At 38.6% G+C, this 21,565-nt stretch overlaps 1 protein-coding gene across 4 annotated transcripts in view; it reads left to right on the top strand.

The window, feature by feature from the left end:
• TSPAN3 (tetraspanin 3) overlaps positions 1-20,700 on the top strand; it is a 26,154-nt gene extending 5,454 nt beyond the window's left edge. The window contains exons 1-7 of one of the 4 annotated variants that reach the window (XM_017870398.1): positions 10,614-10,677; positions 10,710-10,783; positions 10,985-11,059; positions 12,576-12,677; positions 13,934-14,086; positions 14,393-14,476; positions 19,798-20,700. In XM_017870398.1, coding sequence (XP_017725887.1) covers positions 10,614-10,677; positions 10,710-10,783; positions 10,985-11,059; positions 12,576-12,677; positions 13,934-14,086; positions 14,393-14,476; positions 19,798-19,890 — 645 coding nt within the window. In that variant the 3' untranslated portion in view covers positions 19,891-20,700. Of the gene's footprint in view, positions 1-10,591; positions 10,784-10,984; positions 11,060-12,575; positions 12,678-13,933; positions 14,087-14,392; positions 14,477-19,797 lie in introns of those variants that run through there. The other 3 variants (XM_017870379.1, XM_017870388.1, XM_017870380.1) reach the window with 3 other exon arrangements.
• Positions 20,701-21,565: the final 865 nt, after the last annotated feature.

Raw genomic sequence — 21,565 nt, 5'->3', positions numbered from 1 at the left:
TTTTTTTGAGATGAAGTCTCACTCTGTCGCCCAGGCTGGAGTGCAGTGGCATGATCTCGGCTGACTGCAACCTCCCTCTCCTGGGTTCGAGCGATTTACCTGCCTCAGACTCCCGAGTAGCTGGGACTACAGGCGTGCGCCACCATGCCCGGCTAATTTTTGTATTTTTTTAATAGAGACAGAGTTTCACCATATTGGCCAGGCTGGTCTCAAACTCCTCACCTCGTGATCTGCCTGCCTCGGCCTCCCAAAATGCTAGAATTACAGGCATGAGCCACCGCGCCCAGCCAAGGCTATTGTATTAAATAGTCATTAGCCTATTCTGTAAACTGTACCTTTGTACCAAGGTCAGACAGGATTTTTAATTTGGTAAGTCATTTAATTTGACCAAAGAGGGCTCGTCTAAAACAAGTTTAAATCAGTACTTCCTACCATTAAGTTTTTATTCTGGTAAATTAATTGATTATTTAATCGAGTCCTATGTTATACAAATTACTTTTTTTTAAAACCCTATTAGAAAAACTAATTGGCTAATACCTATTTTGCTCGTATTTATTTTAGGCATTACAGGGACTGGAACAGAAAACTTTGTCCATGCTTATAGAACTTATAATCTTAAATATCTATTTAGGTTGCTGCTTTTCGTCTGAGAGGTGATAGTATAACACTGTAGAGACACCTGTAGAATGGGGAAGTACCACAAAACGTCACATACCTTTTAAATAAATGCCTTTAGAAATAGCTTTGGAAAATGCACCTTCAGTAACCATCATTCATATGAAGTACTTTATACATATAAATTGTATTTGAAAGCCATATGTAACCTTTAAAACTTATCCTGCCTTTAAAAATAAAACTTGTCAGCCGGGCACGGTGGCTCACGCTTGTGATCCCAGCACTTTGGGAGGCCGAGGCGGGCGGATCACAAGGTCAGGAGATGGAGACCATCCTGGCTAACATGGTGAAACCTCGTCTCTACTAAAAATACAAAAAATTAGCCGGGCATGGTGGCACGCACCTGTAGTCCCAGCTACTCGGGAGACTGAGGCAGAAGAATGGCATGAACCCGGGAGGCGGAGCTTGCAGTGAGCCAAGATCGAGCCACTACACTCCAGCCTGGGCAAAGAGCCTCCATCTCAAAAAATAAATAAATAAATAAATAAATAAATAAATAAATAAATAAAACTTATCACAACTTATGTCTGTGAATGTATATAATTAAGGAAAATTTGCTTTGCTAAACAAATATAACACTAATGTTTGAGCACTTACTTTGTGCTTATATTGTTGATAAATGATGAAAAGACAGTGAAAAATCCGTATTCTTATAGAACTTACTTTCCGGTGAAACAAGACACACAAAATAAAGAAGAAAATGATCAGAGAGATGTGTTATGCAGAGAATTAAAGGGTGATGTGATAAAGTGATTGGGTGGTGCTTTATGTTGGCAAAAAAATCTAGAGTATAAGAATTTGCTGACTTGGGTAATTTGGAAGAGATTGGGAGATTGGGGGGATTCAAAACTGAAGGAACAGGCTATAGACTAAGGCAAAAGTATACTTGGTATGTTCAAATTACTAAGAGGTTTATACCATCATGCTTTTGTTTAAAAAATACAACATTATAATGAGGTATTTCAAGTGTGGTTCTCCCTTGTCACAAATCTTGTACATACTTTGTGTTTTCCAGCACATCCTACACTTTCGAGGTGGTAGTATGATACTTTTAAACTGGAACCTGCATCTGATATCCTGGAATTTGTTTCTCTACTTCCTGTATTTCTCCTATTATGAATGACTGCTCTGACAAAGAATATGTCATGGGACATACCTTCAGCTAACTTTGCTTTTTCATAGTTGTTTTCAATTCACTAGAAGAAAATCTAACTTGTCAGGAAGCAAGTACATAATAGGAAGTGTATGTGTCTTAGTTTGTCTTCAACAGTTAAGAAAATGAATGTCTCCACTCTTACTACAATCTTACTCACGTGTCCACTGACCAAAAGCCTTGTCAAGGTCCTGAGTAATCATTTAGAACTTGGAATCAGCAGGGGCGCTCTCTCTAGTTGCAGTTTAAGGAATGGGTTATTAGGTTTCTAGGATATTTATCATGCTTTGAAATAATTTAATGAATTTTATTCCATAAGATCTAATTCAGGTTAGGCTTGTTTGATTTTTTTTCAGAAAATGTATTCCATAAAGTTTGTACTTAGACCAAACAGGTGTATTAAGAATCATTCATGAGTAAATGCATATTGAATATCTACCCTTGACCTGTTTTTGAGAAATAGAGTAAACACGGTCCCTGTAGTTTGACAGCTAATGGGGAGAGAGGGTAGACTTTTCATCTGATTAAATTTCTATGTGCACCTTTCCCCCAGAAATCTTACTCATGGCTGGTCTCAAGTAAGTCTTTATTGAAAAATGTTAACGTATCTTCTTCCTCTTCCTTCTCCTCACTGTCTTCCTTTTAGTAGTTAGGCAGAGTTAATAGATAAAAAAATTATCTGCATTTATGTGTTGTTTTTAATCTACTGAAGGGGTTCTAGAATAAATGTTGACATTTTGTAACTTATATTGTTGCTACTGGTTAAACACATAATCCAAGCATGGATGAACTCTAGCATTACAAAGCTTAAGCACCTCAGGCTCCTATGTGTTGTAGTGGACTCTTTTTACAGTTAGAGTAGGGTAGGGTAACAGAGGGTCTCAGGGAAAATAAATATTTAAATTTCATGCTTCTCAGATAACCTCTGGAGCCCTACCATCTGGAAACAGCCAATTTCCATGCTGTTAACAATAATTTGGCAATGGCAATTGGTTAATCTCCAGTTTCTTTGCCACCTGAACTTTTGAGTTGTTCAGCCAGTAGATATTGGATTAAATAGAACAACTTTGTTAAGCTGGATTAATAATGATTATGAAAAACCAAATAGAGAAAAGGTGAAAATAAGGCAGAATTGAGGAGCATGACCTTTGGCATATCATCAGAGTAATAGCAGTAAAAATAATTAAAGTATTTCTTATTTAAGAATAATGGCATCCCAGCACTTTGGGAGGCCGAGGTGGGCGGATCACGAGGTCAGGAGATCGAGACCATGCTGGCTAACACGGTGAAACCCCGTCTCTACTAAAAAATACAAAAAACTAGCCGGGCGAGGTGGCAGGCGCCTGTAGTCCCAGCTACTCCGGAGGCTGAGGCAGGAGAATGGCGTGAACCCGGGAGGCAGAGCTTGCAGTGAGCTGAGATCCGGCCACAGCACTCCAGCCTGGGCGACAGAGCGAGACTCCGTCTCAAAAAAAAAAAAAAGAATAACGGCAATAATAATAGTGATGTTGATGGTAACAGTGGCTTGTCAGAACTTTAAACTCTTAGCCAGGTATGGTGGCACATGCCTGTAATCCTAGCTACAAGTAAGACTGAGATGAGAGGATCCCCTGAGTGAAGGAGTCTGAGGCCAGCCTGGGCAACATAGTGACACCCTGTCTCAAAAAAATAAATAAATAAATAAAATTTTCTCATTACTATAGTGGTGAGTTAAAAAAACACAAAACTTTACAACCCAATTTAAGTAGGACTTAAAAAAAAAACTTGTCTCCTTGAAAAGTAATATGAGAAGAGGAACATAATGTACATTGAAAGAATTGTGTTAGATAATCAGAAAACATGTACAGGATGAGTCAAAGCCACACAGACCTGAGAAAAGTGATAAGTGGGAGAGATTGGCAGAGGTGCCTAAAATATTTAGGATGTAAGAGGTGTCTGTGTTTGGTTAGTTAAGGACACATCCAGGAATTAATTCATTGGTGAGAGAACAGCAAAGCCTCAATTTCAGACATAATTTTAACTATTATTCTAATTATGCAACTAATATATTTTAAAGAAGACACTAAAAGTATTTTAAAAGCAAACTGATATCACCCATAGTTCTACCACCCAGAGACAACCAATATTAGCATTTTGGTTTGTTTCTAATATGTGGTATATGTGTTTTTTCCCGATCACACCACAATTATATTATTAAACGATGCTTTAAGAAAATTTCAGGGCTGAATGCAAACACACCTCTGAATACCTGGGCTTTTTAATTTTCATTTTTGCAGCCACAATTTCGTTATAACATCTCGATTAATTACCTTTTATACAAATCTGTGTTTCTGACTAACTTTCTTAAGGATAGATTCCTGGAAGTGGAATAAGTAGGTATATAGGTATCAATGCTGAGGCAGATATGTATTGACAGATTGCTTTCCAAAGAGATGATTCTCTATTAGTTTGTGTTCCCGCCTGTCTGAGGGCCCTTCTCTCTGCACCCTCACATATCTTTGAATACTCCTTAACTTTACTGTTGATCAATTTATTAGGTAGAAAATGATATTATTTAATAGCTTCAGAAATTCTTGGTAAGAGTAGCTTTAATTTCTGAAAGAGGATTTGGAGTCTTTGGAATGGCCTTTTTTTTTTCCTTGAGAATTGGTAGGAGAGTAAATGATACATACTGGTAGTGGACTTACATAAGAAGTAGTTGTGTTTAGTGCCGTAAACTATTCTGTCGGATTAAGTTGGAGGTGAAAGAAAGCCTGGTTGAATTAGAGAATATACATTACGGCAAGTAGAATGCTAAAGGATTTAAGATGATTTTAAGATACTTGTAATAGCATAAGGGTGGAGTCTGGGGAAGCTTTCAGAAATCCACTGTATGGAATTACCAGTGATTCTTCCCAGGAGAGAAAAGAGGTATATGGAAAATAATAGGACAGTATAGGAAACTCTGGATTAAATGTTAAAAAGACATATGCATAAGATGGATTCCTGCCTGTTTTTCCCCTTTGCTTTTAAGACCTGCTTTCTTACGAAGTCTAGAGTACAACAATTTTTGCTCGGTCTTTTACTTCTTGATTTTTTTTCTTTCTCTCAACACTCCAGTCACTTCTACTTTACTAATTGATTCTTTGGCAAAAATCGCTCCAAAGGAGCAGTTCACACAGGCAAGCAAGAATTTGTCAGGCACTGTGCTTTTAGGTGAATAAAGTCCAGATGGTGCCTTGTCTTTACATTGTCTTGATTCTTGCCAGTTGTAGACGTGAACCATCATCAAAGTCTACTACATACCACTGCAAGAAACTCACTTCTATTCCTTGCTTCAGCTTCGCCCAAAATGTCCTGTGGGATGCTTTCACCTTCACATTTCTAAATCTCCATATAGGTATACTTTTGGCAACAGAGCTACTTTATCTCCCCACTTGTAGCAAATCTGTTTCATTTTTATTATTGCCACATTCCAATGGCAAGTTACACTGTGGTTGATGAAAATGAAGGAATTTAAGAGTTTTACAGATTGTAACTTTTTTTTTTTGGAGACCGAGTTTTGCTCTTGTTGCCCAGGCTGGAGTGCAGTGGTGCGATCTCGGCTCACTGCAACCTCCACCTCCCGGGTTCAAGTGATTCTCCTGCCTCAGCCTTCCTGAGTAGCTGGGATTACAGGCATGTGCCACCATGCCCAGCTAATTTTGTATTTTTAGTAGAGACGGGGTTTTTCCTTGTTGGTCAGGCTGGTCTCGAACTCCCGACCTCAGATGATCTGCCAGCTTGGCCTCCCAAAGTGCTGGGATTACAGGTGTGAGCCACTGCGCCCGGCCCAGATTTTAACATTTTACCTACTTTTCTCTTTCATAGAATATTTGAAAATTACCTCCCCCCTAAAAGAGTTTCTTAGCTATGGAAAAAGCAATCTCGTATAAGAATGAAATTTCTTTAAGAGATTTCACATTTGTCCATATGTAGGGGAAGGGTAAAAGCATAAAATGAAGTATCATACTTTTGGAACTCATACACTTGCAAAATTTTTTAACAAGATGGCTTTATTTTTTAGAGAAACAGCTCAGTGGAAAAGCATTGGCTCTCCTAAAGTTTTAAAATTTTGTGACTTAATTTAGAGGATAGGCTTATTAAAAGATAAAGAATGGTTTTAAAAAATTACTCTTTCTGTAATTTCAGACCTCAGCCTGTTGCCTAAATTTCCTTTCACTTCTTTGTAAAAGGATGAATATTTTAGTATACTGTCCTGGCACAAATCCTCCTTATAGGCTCAGATTTTCTCAGTGGTGACTAAAGCAGTTCAGCTGCTTCCAAGTTCTACATTTCATCTCCTCTTCTGTTGCGCCTCCCTCCTCCCCACACCCCTCCTTTGCAGCTGCTTTATTGGCAAAGCTCAGATCCTTTGATAAATCTCAATCCCGTCATGGCCCTTCAAAAGAAGAATTTAAGCTCACCTTTTATATAGCTTTTCTGATAGCCACAATTTCTGCATTAAAAATCTGAGGGACTACAAAGTCCCTATGCATGCTAGTTAGGAATTTCTTAGAACCTCTCTTCCATTTACCATACTGTTTCCCATGTTCTTTTGAGTGTTTTTCATATTGATGGTTGGATATCATTACAGCAGTTACTTTTGGCTGTTTTTAGGTCTTCAGCCACTACTGGGATACCTCTTCTATATTTTCAGAGTAACCAGTGTCATTTCATAATTGTTTATTATACAGCTTAAGATATAAGCACCATATACGTATTTCAGTAAAAGCAAAATTTGAAGCTGTTTTCAATTTAGGAAACACATCCTCTATTTATAAGCAATTTGATGTATAGTTTCATATCAGCAATCAGTGCAGTTTCCTTTTTGGTGTGTGCAACAAGTAAGTTCCTTTCACTGTATGTTGCCAAATTGAGCTTTGTTATGTTCTCATCTCGTTGTGTGACTTGGATGTTGACTGGTTGCAGCCTGGAAGCAAAAAAAACTGTTCTAGAGTCCATCAGAAAAGAAGAGGCAGCTTTACAAATGGCATCTCCCCACAGCCCTCCATTGCATTTGTTGTATGTCTGGTTGTCTCTGTTGGTTTTTCTGCTTTCTTGTAGTCTCAGTTTCAGATGAGTGCCTCTTTTAGTGGGGAGTGGCAGTGGCAGCAGAGGAAACGTTTCCCTTGGCCCATCTCCAAGCAGCACTAAGTGTGCGTCTCATAGGAACCTCTTTAGATTGAAAACTCATCATTTTATGTCTAAAATGCAAGTAGTTCATCAGCGAACTATGCTTCAGGTTAATTGTTAAGTACATATATCCTCCAGTTTTCTCTTATTTTCATTCAGATGTACATAGGCTAAAACTAGCGAAGTTTCGGTAAGTGTACCGAAGGCTCAGGAATGGAATTCATTTTGACTCAAGCCTTGTGAGAAATAAATACTGCCTTTTAAAGTAAAAAAAGCTGTAACATTAAAGGATAGAGAAATGCCTAGTGAAAACAAATAACAAAATTTGATTAATTTACACTTTGGATTGCTTCTAATTTAGCTTGAGGACTGATACTATTTAGCAAAATGTGTGTGTGTACATGTGTGTGAATATATATCACACAAGTAGTCAATAAAAGGGGGTATTTGGTAAGAGTGTTAAGTAGTTGACATACTTCTGTAATAAATGCACCCAAATTAAAATAAGCTATTTCTCTTCTTCCCCCCGCCAACTTTTGCGCTCACCTTCATTCTCTAGTACTATGCCCCAAAAGCAAATACGTCAGTGAACTCTGAGAACCTTTGAACAGGCAGTTTGCTGTAAGTACAGCATTTATATTTATGACAGATATTTATGATATATTAATATATTCCAGATGTAATGGCCATCAGAATTCAGCAAGCTGGATTAAGTTGCCAAATGTTTGAATAGTGAACTAAAAGCTATAAGCATTGAACTGAAGAGAAACCAGATACAAACAATACAAATATAAACCAAGGCAAATACAAACCAAAGCTTATGATAGAGTTGGGAGGGTGATTTCAAGGGAAAGGGGTAAGATGAGGTATACTCAATACATTTTAACTGATACCTGCTGTCTGCCAAGCACTGTTCTAGATGATACAAGGGTGAAGGACAGATGGGTACAATTTGTGCTCTCAAGGTGTGTTGAGACAGGTATAGCTATAATTGCAACCGTTTTGATAAATATTCTGTTAGAACCATGCACTGGGAGATGTGTGTGTCCACCAAGGGCAGCTGATCCAGCCTGAAATGGTCAAGAATGGCTTCCAAAAGGAAGAGGTAGCATTTAAGCTTCGTCTTAATGAGCGACAAGGAGTTCCCAGGCATTTGAAGAGAGCATTCTAGAGAGAACAGCAGAGGCAAAGAAATGAAAGAATATGTGGTCCATTTCGGTATAACAGTTCTATATTGTTCATGGTTCACAAGGGGTAATGAGATCTGAGGCTGAAAAGGAGGAACAGCTTGGTTCATCGGGGTCTCACTTGCGTCATCCTGATTTTAAGTAAGGCTGTGCCTTGGTCTGTTCTTTTTTTTGTTTGGGTTTGGTTTTTTTTTTTTTTTTTTTTTTTTTTTAAGACGGAGTCTCACTCTGTCACCCAGGCAGTGGCATGATCTCGGCCCACTGCAAGCTCTGCCTCCTGGATTCACGCCATTCTCCTGCCTCAGCCTCCCAAGTAGCTGGGACTACAGGCACCCGCCACCACGCCCGGCTAATTATTTCTATTTTTGGTAGAAATGGGGTTTCACCGTGTTAGCCAGGATGGTCTCGATCTGCTGACCTCGTGATCCGCCCGTCTCGGCCTCCCAAAGTGCTGGGATTACATGGTTTGTGTTTTTAATAAAAATAACCCTGGTAGTATAAAGAATGTATTAAGATGCAGGGAGAGTCAATAAATAAGATTTAGGGGGATAAGGCCCAAATTAAGACAGAAGCACTGCAGTGGGGTTGAAGAGGAGTTGAAGTATTCAAATAATGTTTTGGAAGTAAACTTGAAGTTTTGTGATTGATGGGCTATAGAGGTGGGGCAAGGAAAGTTAATCCTCAGATGTTTGACCGGAAAAATTAGATGTCTGGTACCTTTTGCTATGGTAGGAATGTAAGGGAAGATTAGATGGGCTGGGCAGGAAGGCAGAAAGGGTTTGAGACAGGTTGAGGATGGTGTGTCTCTGGAACTTGCAGATGGAAATGTGTAGGTCTGAGATGATAGCTCAAGTAGTGAGCTACAATGACTAATGAAGCCATAGCTGCTATAGCCCACAGAGAGCCCAGAGAATGACTAAAGAATAAGGCTGAAGACAGAACCCTGGAGATTACTAACATCTCAGAGTCCGTGAAGAGAATGAAAAAGTGAGCAGCTGGGGAAGTAGGAAGAAAACCAGCAGTGGGGCCTCTTGGAAGCCAGAGGAAGAGAGGTTTAAAATGATGTTTTTTAAAATTGCCTTCATTATTCTAGTTGTCTTCTTACTTTAAAAAGTTCATGTTACATTTTAAAAAATCAAGTTACTTTCCCAAATTTACATACATGGAGTCTTTTTCTTCCTCATCTGACAGTGATCCTAATGGCCTAGTGTAAGAAAATATACTGATGATCCCCAAGCTTACTGAATTTCATAAACTTAAATGAGCTGGGTTTTCAGGTTCAGAGAAGTTAATGATATTTCCAGTATCATTGTGGCAGCTGTTTCTAGTTTGAAGATGATTTATATATTAAATTTAAAAGGATGATGAAATACTTCTTGTGAAAGTTTCAAAGTACTCTATAAATGATAACTCATTTTTATACAAATGATAACCAAATGTTTTAACACTTACTCTGACACTGCATTTGCTTGTTTGCATATAAGCCAGTGGCATTGGGCTGTCAGCACAGAGCTGGTACCCAAAGATAGCAAAATTGACAATAACAGAGAAAGTAAGACTCTGCAGCTGGAGAATGAAGCCTGGAGAAGCAGCTGAAATAAGGCACACCTATCGCATGCCTTTGTGTGTTCACTTTCCCTTTAGGTCTTTAATACCTTGTTACTCAAAGTGTGCTCCAAGAAGAAGCTGCACCAGCATCACCTGGGAACTCGTTAGAAATGCAGACTCTCAGGGTCCTCCCCAGATCTCCTGAATCAATCTGCACGTTATTCAGATCCTCAGGCAATTCCTATATACTTGAAAGTTTGAGAACCACCATTCTAAAGAATTAATAGAGGGCTTGTAATGTTCTTTAATGACTGAGCCCTCTAGCTTTGCCATTTCACTGTCTCTAGGACAGCAGGATGTTTGGAAGTGGGGTGCGTATCATGCTCACTTGTTGGTTTATTTTCTTTTCCCTGAGGTGGGGTAGATAGCGATTAGAAGTGCAGATTCTGGAGTCAGATTGCCTGAGTTCAGATCCAAGCTCTGTCTTGTCTACCACATTTCCCCACTTATTGAGGGTAACTGCAGTGAGCAAGGATCCCCCTGCCACCATACTGATCCGTATTGAATGTGGAATTGAGCTACAGTAAGCCTTTAGGGATGTGTAGGTGTGTGTCATCATCATCATTTTTTGGTTATGGTTTCTTGGTCCTAGCTGAACCATCAATTATTGAAAAGTAGGTGAAGTGTGGATAACTTTTTAACTTTATCTAGTATAGAAATGCTCTGAATAAGGAATCATAGAAGACTTTTCAGCTTCACTGAAAAAAGTCTATAACAGTTACGGTAACTCTCATTAAATTATACCATACTAAGCAATAATAGGAAATTTTTACCAGCAGTGCTTAGAGACCAGTACTGACTTTGTTTTCTACAGGGGGCAGCTGGCATTTTATGCTATGTGGGAGCCTATGTCTTCATCACTTATGATGACTATGACCACTTCTTTGAAGATGTGTACACGCTCATCCCTGCTGTAGTGATCATAGCTGTAGGAGCCCTGCTTTTCATCATTGGGCTAATTGGCTGCTGTGCCACAATCCGGGAAAGTCGCTGTGGACTTGCCACGGTAAGATGTGTTGTCAGAACACGCCGGAGTATTTAGTCTACACTACTCTATTCTTGAACCTGAGACTCTTTGGCTCTTACAGTTGGAACAGAGTTAGCATTTAAACTTCTAGCAATTATCTCTGATAAGTTTTTTTAATCAAGAGTGTATTTAAAGTTATTTTTTCATTTGTATATAATTTTAAACAATGTTTTCTTACAGTTTGTCATCATCCTGCTCTTGGTTTTTGTCACAGAAGTTGTCGTAGTGGTTTTGGGATATGTTTACAGAGCAAAGGTATGTTGTCTACTGTAATTCACATAATGCCTTAAAAGGTGGTTTAAGTGTTTCAAGTAAAATAGAACACATTCATTTTATCAGAGTAAACATTTTCTTTTGCCTTACTTGTTTAATCTGTATTTTAAATATCTAAAGTTAATTGTCAAATATTTACATATCAAGATTCCTCACCACATTTAATATAGCAGAGTATTATATATGTATTGCTCTTGATTTTAGGTATTTATAGCTGCAAATGAATAATTAGCTGAGAAGTTTGTTCAGATTTCCTCAGCACATAGATTGCCTATATGAGGGGAGGCATAATTTTCTGATTTCTGCTTTAGAAGAACCAAACTCAGGATTTCGTTTTCCATTGTCTCTTTAAAAAATGCCTTGGTCCTGAACATAGAAAAAGATGTTGTGAGTTGTGATCCCACCTTCCACCGCTGTCCTGAGGAATAAGGGGTCCTGCCAACTTAGAACACCAAGGCAGCTGGTGCCAGCACTCCTTTCTTGCCCTTCATTTTTTTCAGTCATTTCACCATTCCTTCCTTTCTATTTTGCCTGATTTTGCTGTCTACCTCTAGTACCACTTAAGGCTAAATAGGCTGCTTTAAATTAATTAATATGGGCATAATTTTAGGGCCATGGTAAAGACATAATAGACTCATTCTCATTATAACTTAATGGTTTTAAGTCAAGGACATAATATGCCAAGTTAATTTTCAGATCATTGATACGTAAGGTACTGTAAAGCTGTGCTAAAAAAAATGCAGTGGATTATGTCCCTACCTATGATCTGGTTATCAATTTTATCGACTTATTTTATTACTGTTGTAATTACTAGATAAGTCCCGTCCTCAGAGGGGCAAGGAGGATCTGGTACAAGCAAACTTTACTAAATGATACTTGCTTGCCATTTTAGTAATTGGCAGCAATAAGCTATGCAGCTTGTTTCCTGTCTCCTTTTTGCAATACATTGAACAGCAGCTTTTTCATGAAGTGCCACTTCTAAGAACTGATGTTTTTAAACCTGATTACTTTTGCACATTTAGCCAACTCTAAACATAGAATAAATAAAATGGAAATAATGTTGGCATTTGTCCTAAAAGTATCTTACAGGAGCTTCAGAGTTGTTTTGTTTTACCTCCTTTAGGACAGGAAAATGAGTAGTCTTCTGAGAAACTTATTTGTAAAAGGAAGGCGTCCATTTATAATTTAGGACATCTATCCCAAGCCTCAACTTTTCTCCCTTTTGAATACATTGTTAGCCTGCCATTTTGCACACAGTCTTCTCTTTGAATGCTTTAATCTATGTGGTATATGTCTGAATTTTTACCTGTCACTTTTCTCCCTCCTGCCTTCATCTATATCTATATGAAGATGAAGGCAGGAATGGAGAAAACGTTACAAGAAATTCATAGAGATCTGGCAACTTGCAAACATTTCATGTAAGTATTTTAGTAGGAGCCTTGACTAATGTTACTTTTGCTAGTATTTTTGAGGGACTGAATTCTTTGTTCTGATTCAGGTGGAAAATGAGGTTGATCGCAGCATTCAGAAAGTGTATAAGACCTACAATGGAACCAACCCTGATGCTGCTAGCCGGGCTATTGATTATGTACAGAGACAGGTGAGCTTTCTTGAGGCAGATTTGTTTTTGAGGACCAGTCACTATTGGGTCAACATTAATTGTGATTTCTATGTAAATTAGCCATGTCCCTTCACATCCATGGCTATCCTGATGTGACCAATATTTTTCCCCAGCCTTCACCCTTGAAAAGTTTATTTCATCACCTAGCCAGATAAGAAACACCTTGAACTTTTTTTTAATCATCTGACTCCCCTTCCCTGACCCCAGTCTGTACTCTCCCAAAGTACTTAGCCAAAGGGGTGATGATGCAGGAGAGAGGTATGTGTCACAGGAAAGGTGGGAGTCCAGATAGACTCCAGGGGAGGTGGGAGGTCTATATATACTTTTAGAAAACAAGATCAGAAAAGACAACAGACAAACTGTCAAAAAAAAAAGTTGTTATGGACAGTTTCATGTACACGAAAGTAGAAAGAATAGTATAATAGATGTTTGCACCCCGACCCTTTCTCAATAATATCAACTTTTGTCAGTCTTAATTGCCCCACTTATTTTTTGCTTCATTATCTTAAAGCAAATCTCAAAAATTTTAAGACAAAATATTTTAAACACTTTGTCATTGGAAATAATATTTAACTTGGAACCAGATATTTAACATGTAAGACATGAAGTTTTTCCTTAGTTAGAAACTACCCCTTACAGGCAGTGAACTTTTCTTTTTTTTTTTTTTTGAGACGGCAGAATTTCACTCTTGTTGCCTAGGCTAGAGTGCAATGGCATGATCTTGGCTCACTGCAGTTTCCACCTCCTGGGTTCAAATGATTCTCCTGCCTCAGCCTCCTGAGTAACAGGGATTACAGGCATGTGCCACCACACCCAGCTAATTTTGTATTTTTAGTAGAGAGAGGATTTCTCCATGTTGGTCTGGCTGGTCTTGAACTTCTGACCTCAGGTGATCTGCCTATCTCGGCCTCCCAAAGTGCTGGGATTACTTGCGTGAGCCACTGCACCTGGCCTGGCAATATACTTTTCGTTTGGGGGTTCTGGAGCCACTAGCCATGTCTGGCTGTTTACATTGAAATTTAAAAGGCAGTTTTCTAGTCACACTAGCCACAATTTAAGTGCTCAGTAGAGCTTCATGTGGCTAGTGGCTACTATATTGGATCATGCAGACTTTCCATTATTATAGAAAGTTATATCAGACATCACTGGTCTAGAGTGGCTTATTTTAAAGCTCTGTAGTACATGGAACTTCAGGTGTTTGGGTTTTGTGAGGAATAATACCTGTTCTCTTCTAGCTGCATTGTTGTGGAATTCACAACTACTCAGACTGGGAAAATACAGATTGGTTCAAAGAAACGAAAAACCAGAGTGTCCCTCTTAGCTGCTGCAGAGAGACTGCCAGCAATTGTAATGGCAGCCTGGCCCACCCTTCTGACCTCTATGCTGAGGTGAGTCTCTTGGCCAAGACTTGAGTCTAGCCTGATTAACTGTTTTTCACCATGTCTTACCACCATCTGGGACTTCTTTTCTGCCACCTTTTGCTTGTCTTTAATGTCATATTGTCTTATTGTAAATTATAAAATGCGTTGTCTTTTGCTTTAATTACATGTCTGTAAATTATACCAATCATGGAATCTTTTTTCCCCTCTTTCAGTTTCTGTCATTTTCCTTTCTGTCAGTGGGTAGTAACCTGTGAATCTGCAGCTTTAACTTTTAAAGAAGACTTCTAATGAGGATGACTGTGTTTGTTACAGGGGTGTGAGGCTCTAGTTGTGAAGAAGCTACAAGAAATCATGATGCATGTGATCTGGGCTGCACTGGCATTTGCAGCTATTCAGGTAAGCACAGCTTGCCAAGGAGTTCTATCAGAGTGAGTTGGTTCTGTGATGTCAGCCCTGCATGGTTTTAATCCCCATCACAGTGAATCTTTGTGTATGTAGGTAATGTGGAAGTGACTGAGGTACTGGCCTCCGGTTTCCCATTTCTTGTCTATACACCTAGACCCGGAATGGTCTAAAGAAACCAGAAATCTGGATGGGGACGGACTATGTGTTGAGGGAACTCCTTGTCTTACTGTCTTTCTTGATTAGTGAGTGACTTGTTCAAAACATAAATGAACTGTTGTCATAGTGTATTCTTGGAAGACATTTTAATAGAATGTCACAAAATTTTTAAAAATTATACTTCTTTCTTTCAGTTTGGAATACAAAGCTTTTTTCAGTTTTTTTGTATGCTAGTTCTCCCTCTAGTTCTTGTTTTTCTGTCCTCACGGGTTTTACGTATTCATATATCTAAATCAAGAACTGGTACTACAGCACTGGTCTCTTGCACTAAATGCAACAACTTTTAAAAATAGAGACAGGGTCTCACTCTGTCACTCAAGCTTGAGTGCAGTGACATGATAATAGCTCACTGTAACTTTGAACTCCTAAGCTCAGGTGATCCTCCTACTTCAACCTTTCGAGTAGCTGGGACTACAAGCACAGCCCACCATACCCGACTAATTTTTTATTTTTATTTTATTTATTTATTTATTTATTTTTGCAGAAATGTGGTCTCATTATGTTGTCCAGGCTGGTCTCAAACTCCTGGCCTCAAGCAGTCCTCCTGTCTTGGCCTCCTAAAGTGCTTATGCTTTCTTTGCTTTTTTTTTTTTGAGACAGTTTTGCTCTTGTTGCCTAGGCTATAGTGCAGTGGTATGATCTCGGCTCACTGCAACCTCTGACTTCTGGGTTCCAGTGATTTTCCTGCCTCAGCTTCCCAAGTAGCTGGGATTACAGGTGCCCGCTACCATGCCCAGCTAATTTTTGTATTTTTAGTGGAGATAGATTTTTACTGTTAGCCAGGTTGGTCTTGAACTCCTGACCTCAGGTGATCCACTTGCCTCGGCCTCCCAAAGTGCTGGGATTACAGGCGTGAGCCAACGTGCCTAGCCTCAGCTTATGCTTTCTTAAGCCTGAAACTTATTTCAAGAGCTAAAAGAGCTGGGTGTGATGGGTTACATCTATAATCCCAGCACTTCGGGAGACAGAGGCAGTAGGATCCCATGAGGTCAAAAGTTTGAGACCAGCCTGGGCAATGAGACTCCATTTCTACCAAAAAAATTTTTGTTTTAAAAAAGAAAAATGTAGATATCTTTTAATTGTTAGATAAATTGCTTGAATTGCTTGCTCTTTGTATATTTGAATAGAAGCTAGTGTATTTAATGGGAAAGGCGAAAGGATGACTGTTTACTTTGCTGATATTCAGACAGCCCTGAAATGATTCATTAAAAAGTCTACCTCTTTATTTGCCATGGTCTTTGCCCTTCTAAGTATTTACTTTGCAGCTCTGCATAGCAATAATCTGATGATCAGCAGGGATTTATTTCATATTTTGATTATTTATGCAAACACATTCATTTAGCTAAAAATAATGAAATATGAGGAAGGTCTCTTTTCCCAAATAGAATTCTGATCTGTGTATTCTTAATGATTTTATGTTCAGTAATAAAGCCACATGTATTAGCATGCAGTGAAAAAGCTTTGGAACTGTATGGTACTTGTGGTCATGAAATATGCAACATGTATGTAGAAGACTGATAAAAATCACTTTAGCTATGTCCCTCATCTAGTTAAGTGGCTTAGCCTGCCAGATATTTCTTTATTAAATATTTTTCAATAGGGGCTAATAAATATTTTAACTAGTCTCTTAATTTAAATATGACTGCCATACGTGTTTTATACTTAGGTCACCCTGACTTAAGTAAAAGCTGATAAAGCTTGATTTTTTTCAGTTCAGCAAGGCTGCTTAAGTTTAGGGATTCAGAACTTTCACAGACTCAAAACCTAGTGGTTTTGAAAATTTTAAAAACTTGGGTTGTAAGGGGAGAAAATTTATCTGAAATAATAAAAGAATTTTCCCTAATTGTTTTTAAGAGTACCTGTAAACATTCTAAGCTTTTGGTATTCAAAATCTGATAGATTGGTGCCCTGGGTGTGGAAAATCTGAACAAAGGCAGAAATAACTGAAAGATCAGTGAGCTTTTGTACTTGTACACTAATCCTAATATAGAAATTTAGAACTGGAGAGGATGGTTGGAGATTCTCCAGTCTTAGCCCTCTTTGTTTAGGCACAAAATTTAGGGCGAGCAAGGATAGCGTGACATGACCATCACACACACAGTGGCAACACTAAAGACCCCTGCCTCTGTTGTACTCTGCCTCCAATTACAAGATTAAATTCCTAAATTTTGTCAGGAAACCTGACAGTTAATTGACACTTTAGCTGGATAAAATAGAGAGGTAAGATGGCAGAGTTGAGTAGTTACAATAGAGATTGATTTTTGTCTTGATTTGGAAAGCTTAAAATATTTGTGATATGGCCCTTTAAGAAAATGTTTGGTGACTCTTGCTCTAGTCCATTAAATAATCAAGATTTGGGTAGGACCAAAGTGACCAAGAAAGAAAACCTGAAAATACCAATTAATTATTATAACAGGACTTTTGAAGATTAGCTGGATATTTTACTTCTTTGAGAGTAGCCACTCTCTTAACTCATGATCAATTATGAATTTTATATTTAAAGAGTCTAGTTGTAATAATTGACAAAAATCTAGGTTTTGATTTGTCAAACTCCTGAGTAACTGCTGTGAGTAAGGCTCTCTCTCTACAAAGGCAGTATGGGGAAAATGTTCTAAGTCTTTACTTTGGAGTCTCATGAAGTTAGCATGTCCTCAAGATAGAACAATCAAGAGCAGACTTCGTAGAGAACTGCTTCCCAAGGCCACATTGCTTTTTTCCTGGTCTATATGCCACATGTGAAGCCAGTGGAGAGGGCCCTTTCCTCCTCCTCCTCCTTAATTACCAGTTATTCATTAAAATGAGTAACTTCCTCCTCCTTCCCCTCACACCCTGGCCAACATTGCAAAATGTTATATAAATGAACTCATATAGTTTGCAACCTTTTGTACCTTCTTAAAAACAAATTAGTGTATTTTGGATATAGATCTGTCTTCTTAATTTCATGTCTGCATAGTATTCCATTTTATAGGCATACTTTAATCAACATTAATGGGCTGTTTATAGCAAAAATTTATAACCATGAAATTACAGTATCAATGTATGAATGAATTTTGATAGGTATTTCCAGTTTTTTCTCAGAAAAGAGTGTTTCTAATGTGCAAAAGTTCTTATTTTTGTATAAGAATGCCTATTTCCCCCACCACCACCTGCATGGTATATCATAGAACATTTTACTTTGCCAGTCAGTTTTTTAAATCACCACTTGTCATTTTTTTTTGCAATTTTTGCAGTTGCTAGGTGTTATATTTGGGCTAAGTGAAGTTTAGTTCTCATGCCTTGAATATTGCAAGAGAGTATTTCATTGCAAGAGATAATGTTGGAGATAAAATATTTGTGTAATGTTTCTAAGTCTGTTGTTGGAGTATTTCAAAAATCAATGGAATTTCAGTGTAACAGGCCTTTGGAAATGAGCCTGTAATACTTAATGGTGAGGATAAGAAATTATTGTGTAGAGCTTAATGTTCTTAAGCAGACTGATTCCCAAGCATGAGTAAAATTTTATCAAGTTTATTTGTTTAAAAATCAATACATGTTGATTTCATTGAAATAAACAAATTGGGAAAGAAATACTTATTTCAGATCTCATTTTGAGAATGCTGACTCCTATAATAGAAGTTAACCAATTGAAAGGAATGTGGGGAGGTGGGGGTGGGAAGAGAGATTTTTTTTTCCCTAGCAAATCAGTCATTTCTGAGCTTAGCATTTTTATTGCTCAATTTAACATTGCCTGGGAACATAATTGCATTTGAGTTTATAGCTGTTCTAACAATGTTTTGATGTACAGAGAACAGAAATGTATTTCTCTAGGAATTAGATACTTCATCGGTCTAGAATTGACTTAAATTGTTTAGTAAACGTTAAAATTCACCTCTTGTGTTTAAGGTACTTTGCACTAGTAAGCACTCAGCAAATTGTGAAATAGTGAAACTGTTGGGTTTGAGCAGGAAATGTATATCCCGAATGGGCAGAATATAGGTTAATGTGAGGGTAGAAATTGGAGTGGGTGACTTTATACCGTGGAGAATTCAGATTGGGGACATCCTTATGTGTATGTTTGTCTTAGTAGTAGTAGTTAATCTTCCACTTCAAACTTTGAGAGTCTGTTTATGGATTGGGTACATTTTGCAGAAATTAGATTGACCCACATATGTACAAAGGACCCTATCTTTTAAAATCAGATAACTGAGGCTTGTCCCCATCAATGAGAAGTTAGAACAGCAAATTATCTCACAAAAAAATTTATTTTGTGAGAAGGTAGGTCAAAAATTCTAGAATCATTTTCTCTTTAATCCAGCTTAATCCTTTTGCTTATCCAAAATAACATGGCTTGACTTTATTACTACTCCAGTATGCTACCACAGAAGGATTAGGACTTATTAAAATAAAATGATGAAGGAAGAGTGACCTTTCAAAAATAATATGTATACAATACCACAGAACCATGGATTTCAAAAATGGTAAATGTGAAGGAAACAAAAACCTTCCAACTACATTTTTTTGGCATCAGAATTGGTTTTCCACCATAGGGCTATTCACATACTGAATTTTGTGGATTGTTGTAAAGCCTATTGCTCCAAAAACTGAAGGGCCTGAAAAGACCACCATTAAGCACACACATTCTTGCTCATTCTACTCCCCAGGCCTTTGCTGTCGAGAATGGTAGCCACTAGTCACATGTGTCTACATTTAAATTAATTTAAATAAGATAAAAAGTGCAACTCCTTAGTTGCAGTAACTGTATTTCAGGTGCTCAGTAGCTACATGAGGCCACATGACAGTGCATATGTGGTATGTCTCCATCGCTGCAGAAAGTTCTTTTGGAGAGCACTCGCTAGACTAGTAGTGGGGATGCCAAATAAGAGAGACTTGATTCCCTGCTGGCTTTACAAAGAGTTCCTGGGAGGGAAGCTGAAGCTTAGGAGTTAGTTCTTTAAAAAATAATGTACTCATAAGAAATTCCTTCTGTCACTGTCGTTATTGCCTTTTTGATGATTTGAAGTCATTGAACTTCGAAACAGCTCTGTTACCAACAAAGAAATACACACCTGCCGTGAGAGGGTTTTCAGCCTTTCTTCCCCATTGTTTTCTTTCAACAGCTGCTGGGCATGCTGTGTGCCTGCATCGTGTTGTGCAGAAGGAGTAGAGATCCTGCTTATGAGCTCCTCATCACTGGTGGAACCTATGCATAGTTGACAACTCAAGCCTGAGCTTTTTGGTCTTGTTCTGATTTGGAAGGTGAATTGAGCAGGTCTGCTGCTGTTGGCCTCCTGAGTTCATTTAGTTAAAGCACATGTACACTGGTGTTGGACAGAGCAGCTTGGCTTTTCATGTGCTCACCTACTTACCTACCTACCTGCAACTTCCTTTTTCCTTGTTCTAGCTGACTCTTCATGCCCCTAAAATTTTAAGTACGATGGTGAACGTTCTAATTTCAGAACCAATCACAAGTCATGTAGTGTGGTAGAATTAAAGGAGGACACGAGCCTGCTTCTGTTACCTCCAAGTGGTAACAAGACTGATGCCGAAACGTCACCAGGTCCTTTCAGTCTTCACAGTGGAGAACTCTTGGCCAAAGGTTTTTTGGGGAAGGAGGAGGAAACCAGCTATCTGGCTAAGGTTGACACCAGATGGTGCCCCTCATCAGTGTCCTTTTAAAAAATATTTACTGTAGTCCAATAAGATAGCAGCTGTACAAAATGACTAAAAAAGATTTTAGAATCATACGATGTATATCTTGGTTCATCTTCAAAATCAGAGACTGATCTTTGAAACTAGTGGTTTTTAATCAAAGCTGGCTTTATAGGAGGAGTATAGTGTATGCACTACTGTTTTAAAAGAATTAGTGTGAGTGTGTTTTTGTATGAATGAGCCCATTCATGGTAAGTCTTAAGCTTGTTGGAAATAATGTACCCATGTAGACTAGCAAAATAGTATGTAGACGTGATCTCAGTTGTAAATAGAAAAATCTAATTCAATAAACTCTATATCAGCCCCCAACATGTCATTTTTCATTATTTTGGGGATATTTCAGTTCCAGAGCAGCAGTGTCGTGTTTTCTTTGTTGGTGCTGTCTATAGTTCATCATGATTTGCATGTGTTTTCCTTATAGCTGTTGCCAGATTCTAAAGGCCTTGATATTCAAAAAACCATAAATGCTTTCAGTCCAGTATATCCTAGAAATATAGAACTCTACTTTGTGCAAGGCACTGGGGATACAGTGGCGATACTGTCCTTGTCTTCAAGGAGTTTGGAGTCCTAGTATAGGAGACATACATAGGAGCAGATAATTTTCAAACGGTGCAGTGGTTGTAGTAATAGAATGGGAGTCCAAAGGGGAGTCCCGGAGAGGTCAGGGGTGACTCCCTGGAGATGTGCAAGCTTGGAGGCTGGATAGGCTTTGTTGAAAGTTGGTACACAAGAGTGTGAAACAAAATTGTGTGTGCAGGGAGCTTAAAATCCAAGGCTGGGGAAAGAAGTTGGAGAAACAGGAAAACCCAGGTCCTCTAGTGTCTTATGGAACATCCTGTGGAGGTGAGACCTGACTTGTAGGTGGAAGCAGCTCTTCAGAGGTTTGATTTGGAAGGTGAACTGAGAAGAAGGTGGTGATGCAAGCCGGCCATGCTGGAGCCAGGATGAATTGGCGTGACTGGGCTTCAGTTAGGCTGGCGTAGCAGTTGAGAGAGCTTAGCAGTGGGCAGCAGGGCACTGTTGGGGGTGGTAGTGAGCGGTGGATTCTGGCTGTTTGGAGGCAGGACGGTAGTGGAATTCGATCAGTGATTGGACGTGGGACAGAGAAGGGAGAAGACTCATCTAGGATGAGTCTCAGGTTTCTGGCTCAGTCAGCTGGGGAAACAAAGTCACAGA

The sequence above is a fragment of the Rhinopithecus bieti genome, unplaced genomic scaffold (genome assembly GCF_001698545.2).
Source record: "Rhinopithecus bieti isolate Rb0 unplaced genomic scaffold, ASM169854v2 scaffold_662, whole genome shotgun sequence".
Classification (NCBI taxonomy): Eukaryota; Metazoa; Chordata; class Mammalia; order Primates; family Cercopithecidae; genus Rhinopithecus; species Rhinopithecus bieti.
Note: the sequence above shows the minus strand (reverse complement) of the source record. Positions and strands in the feature narration are given on the sequence as shown.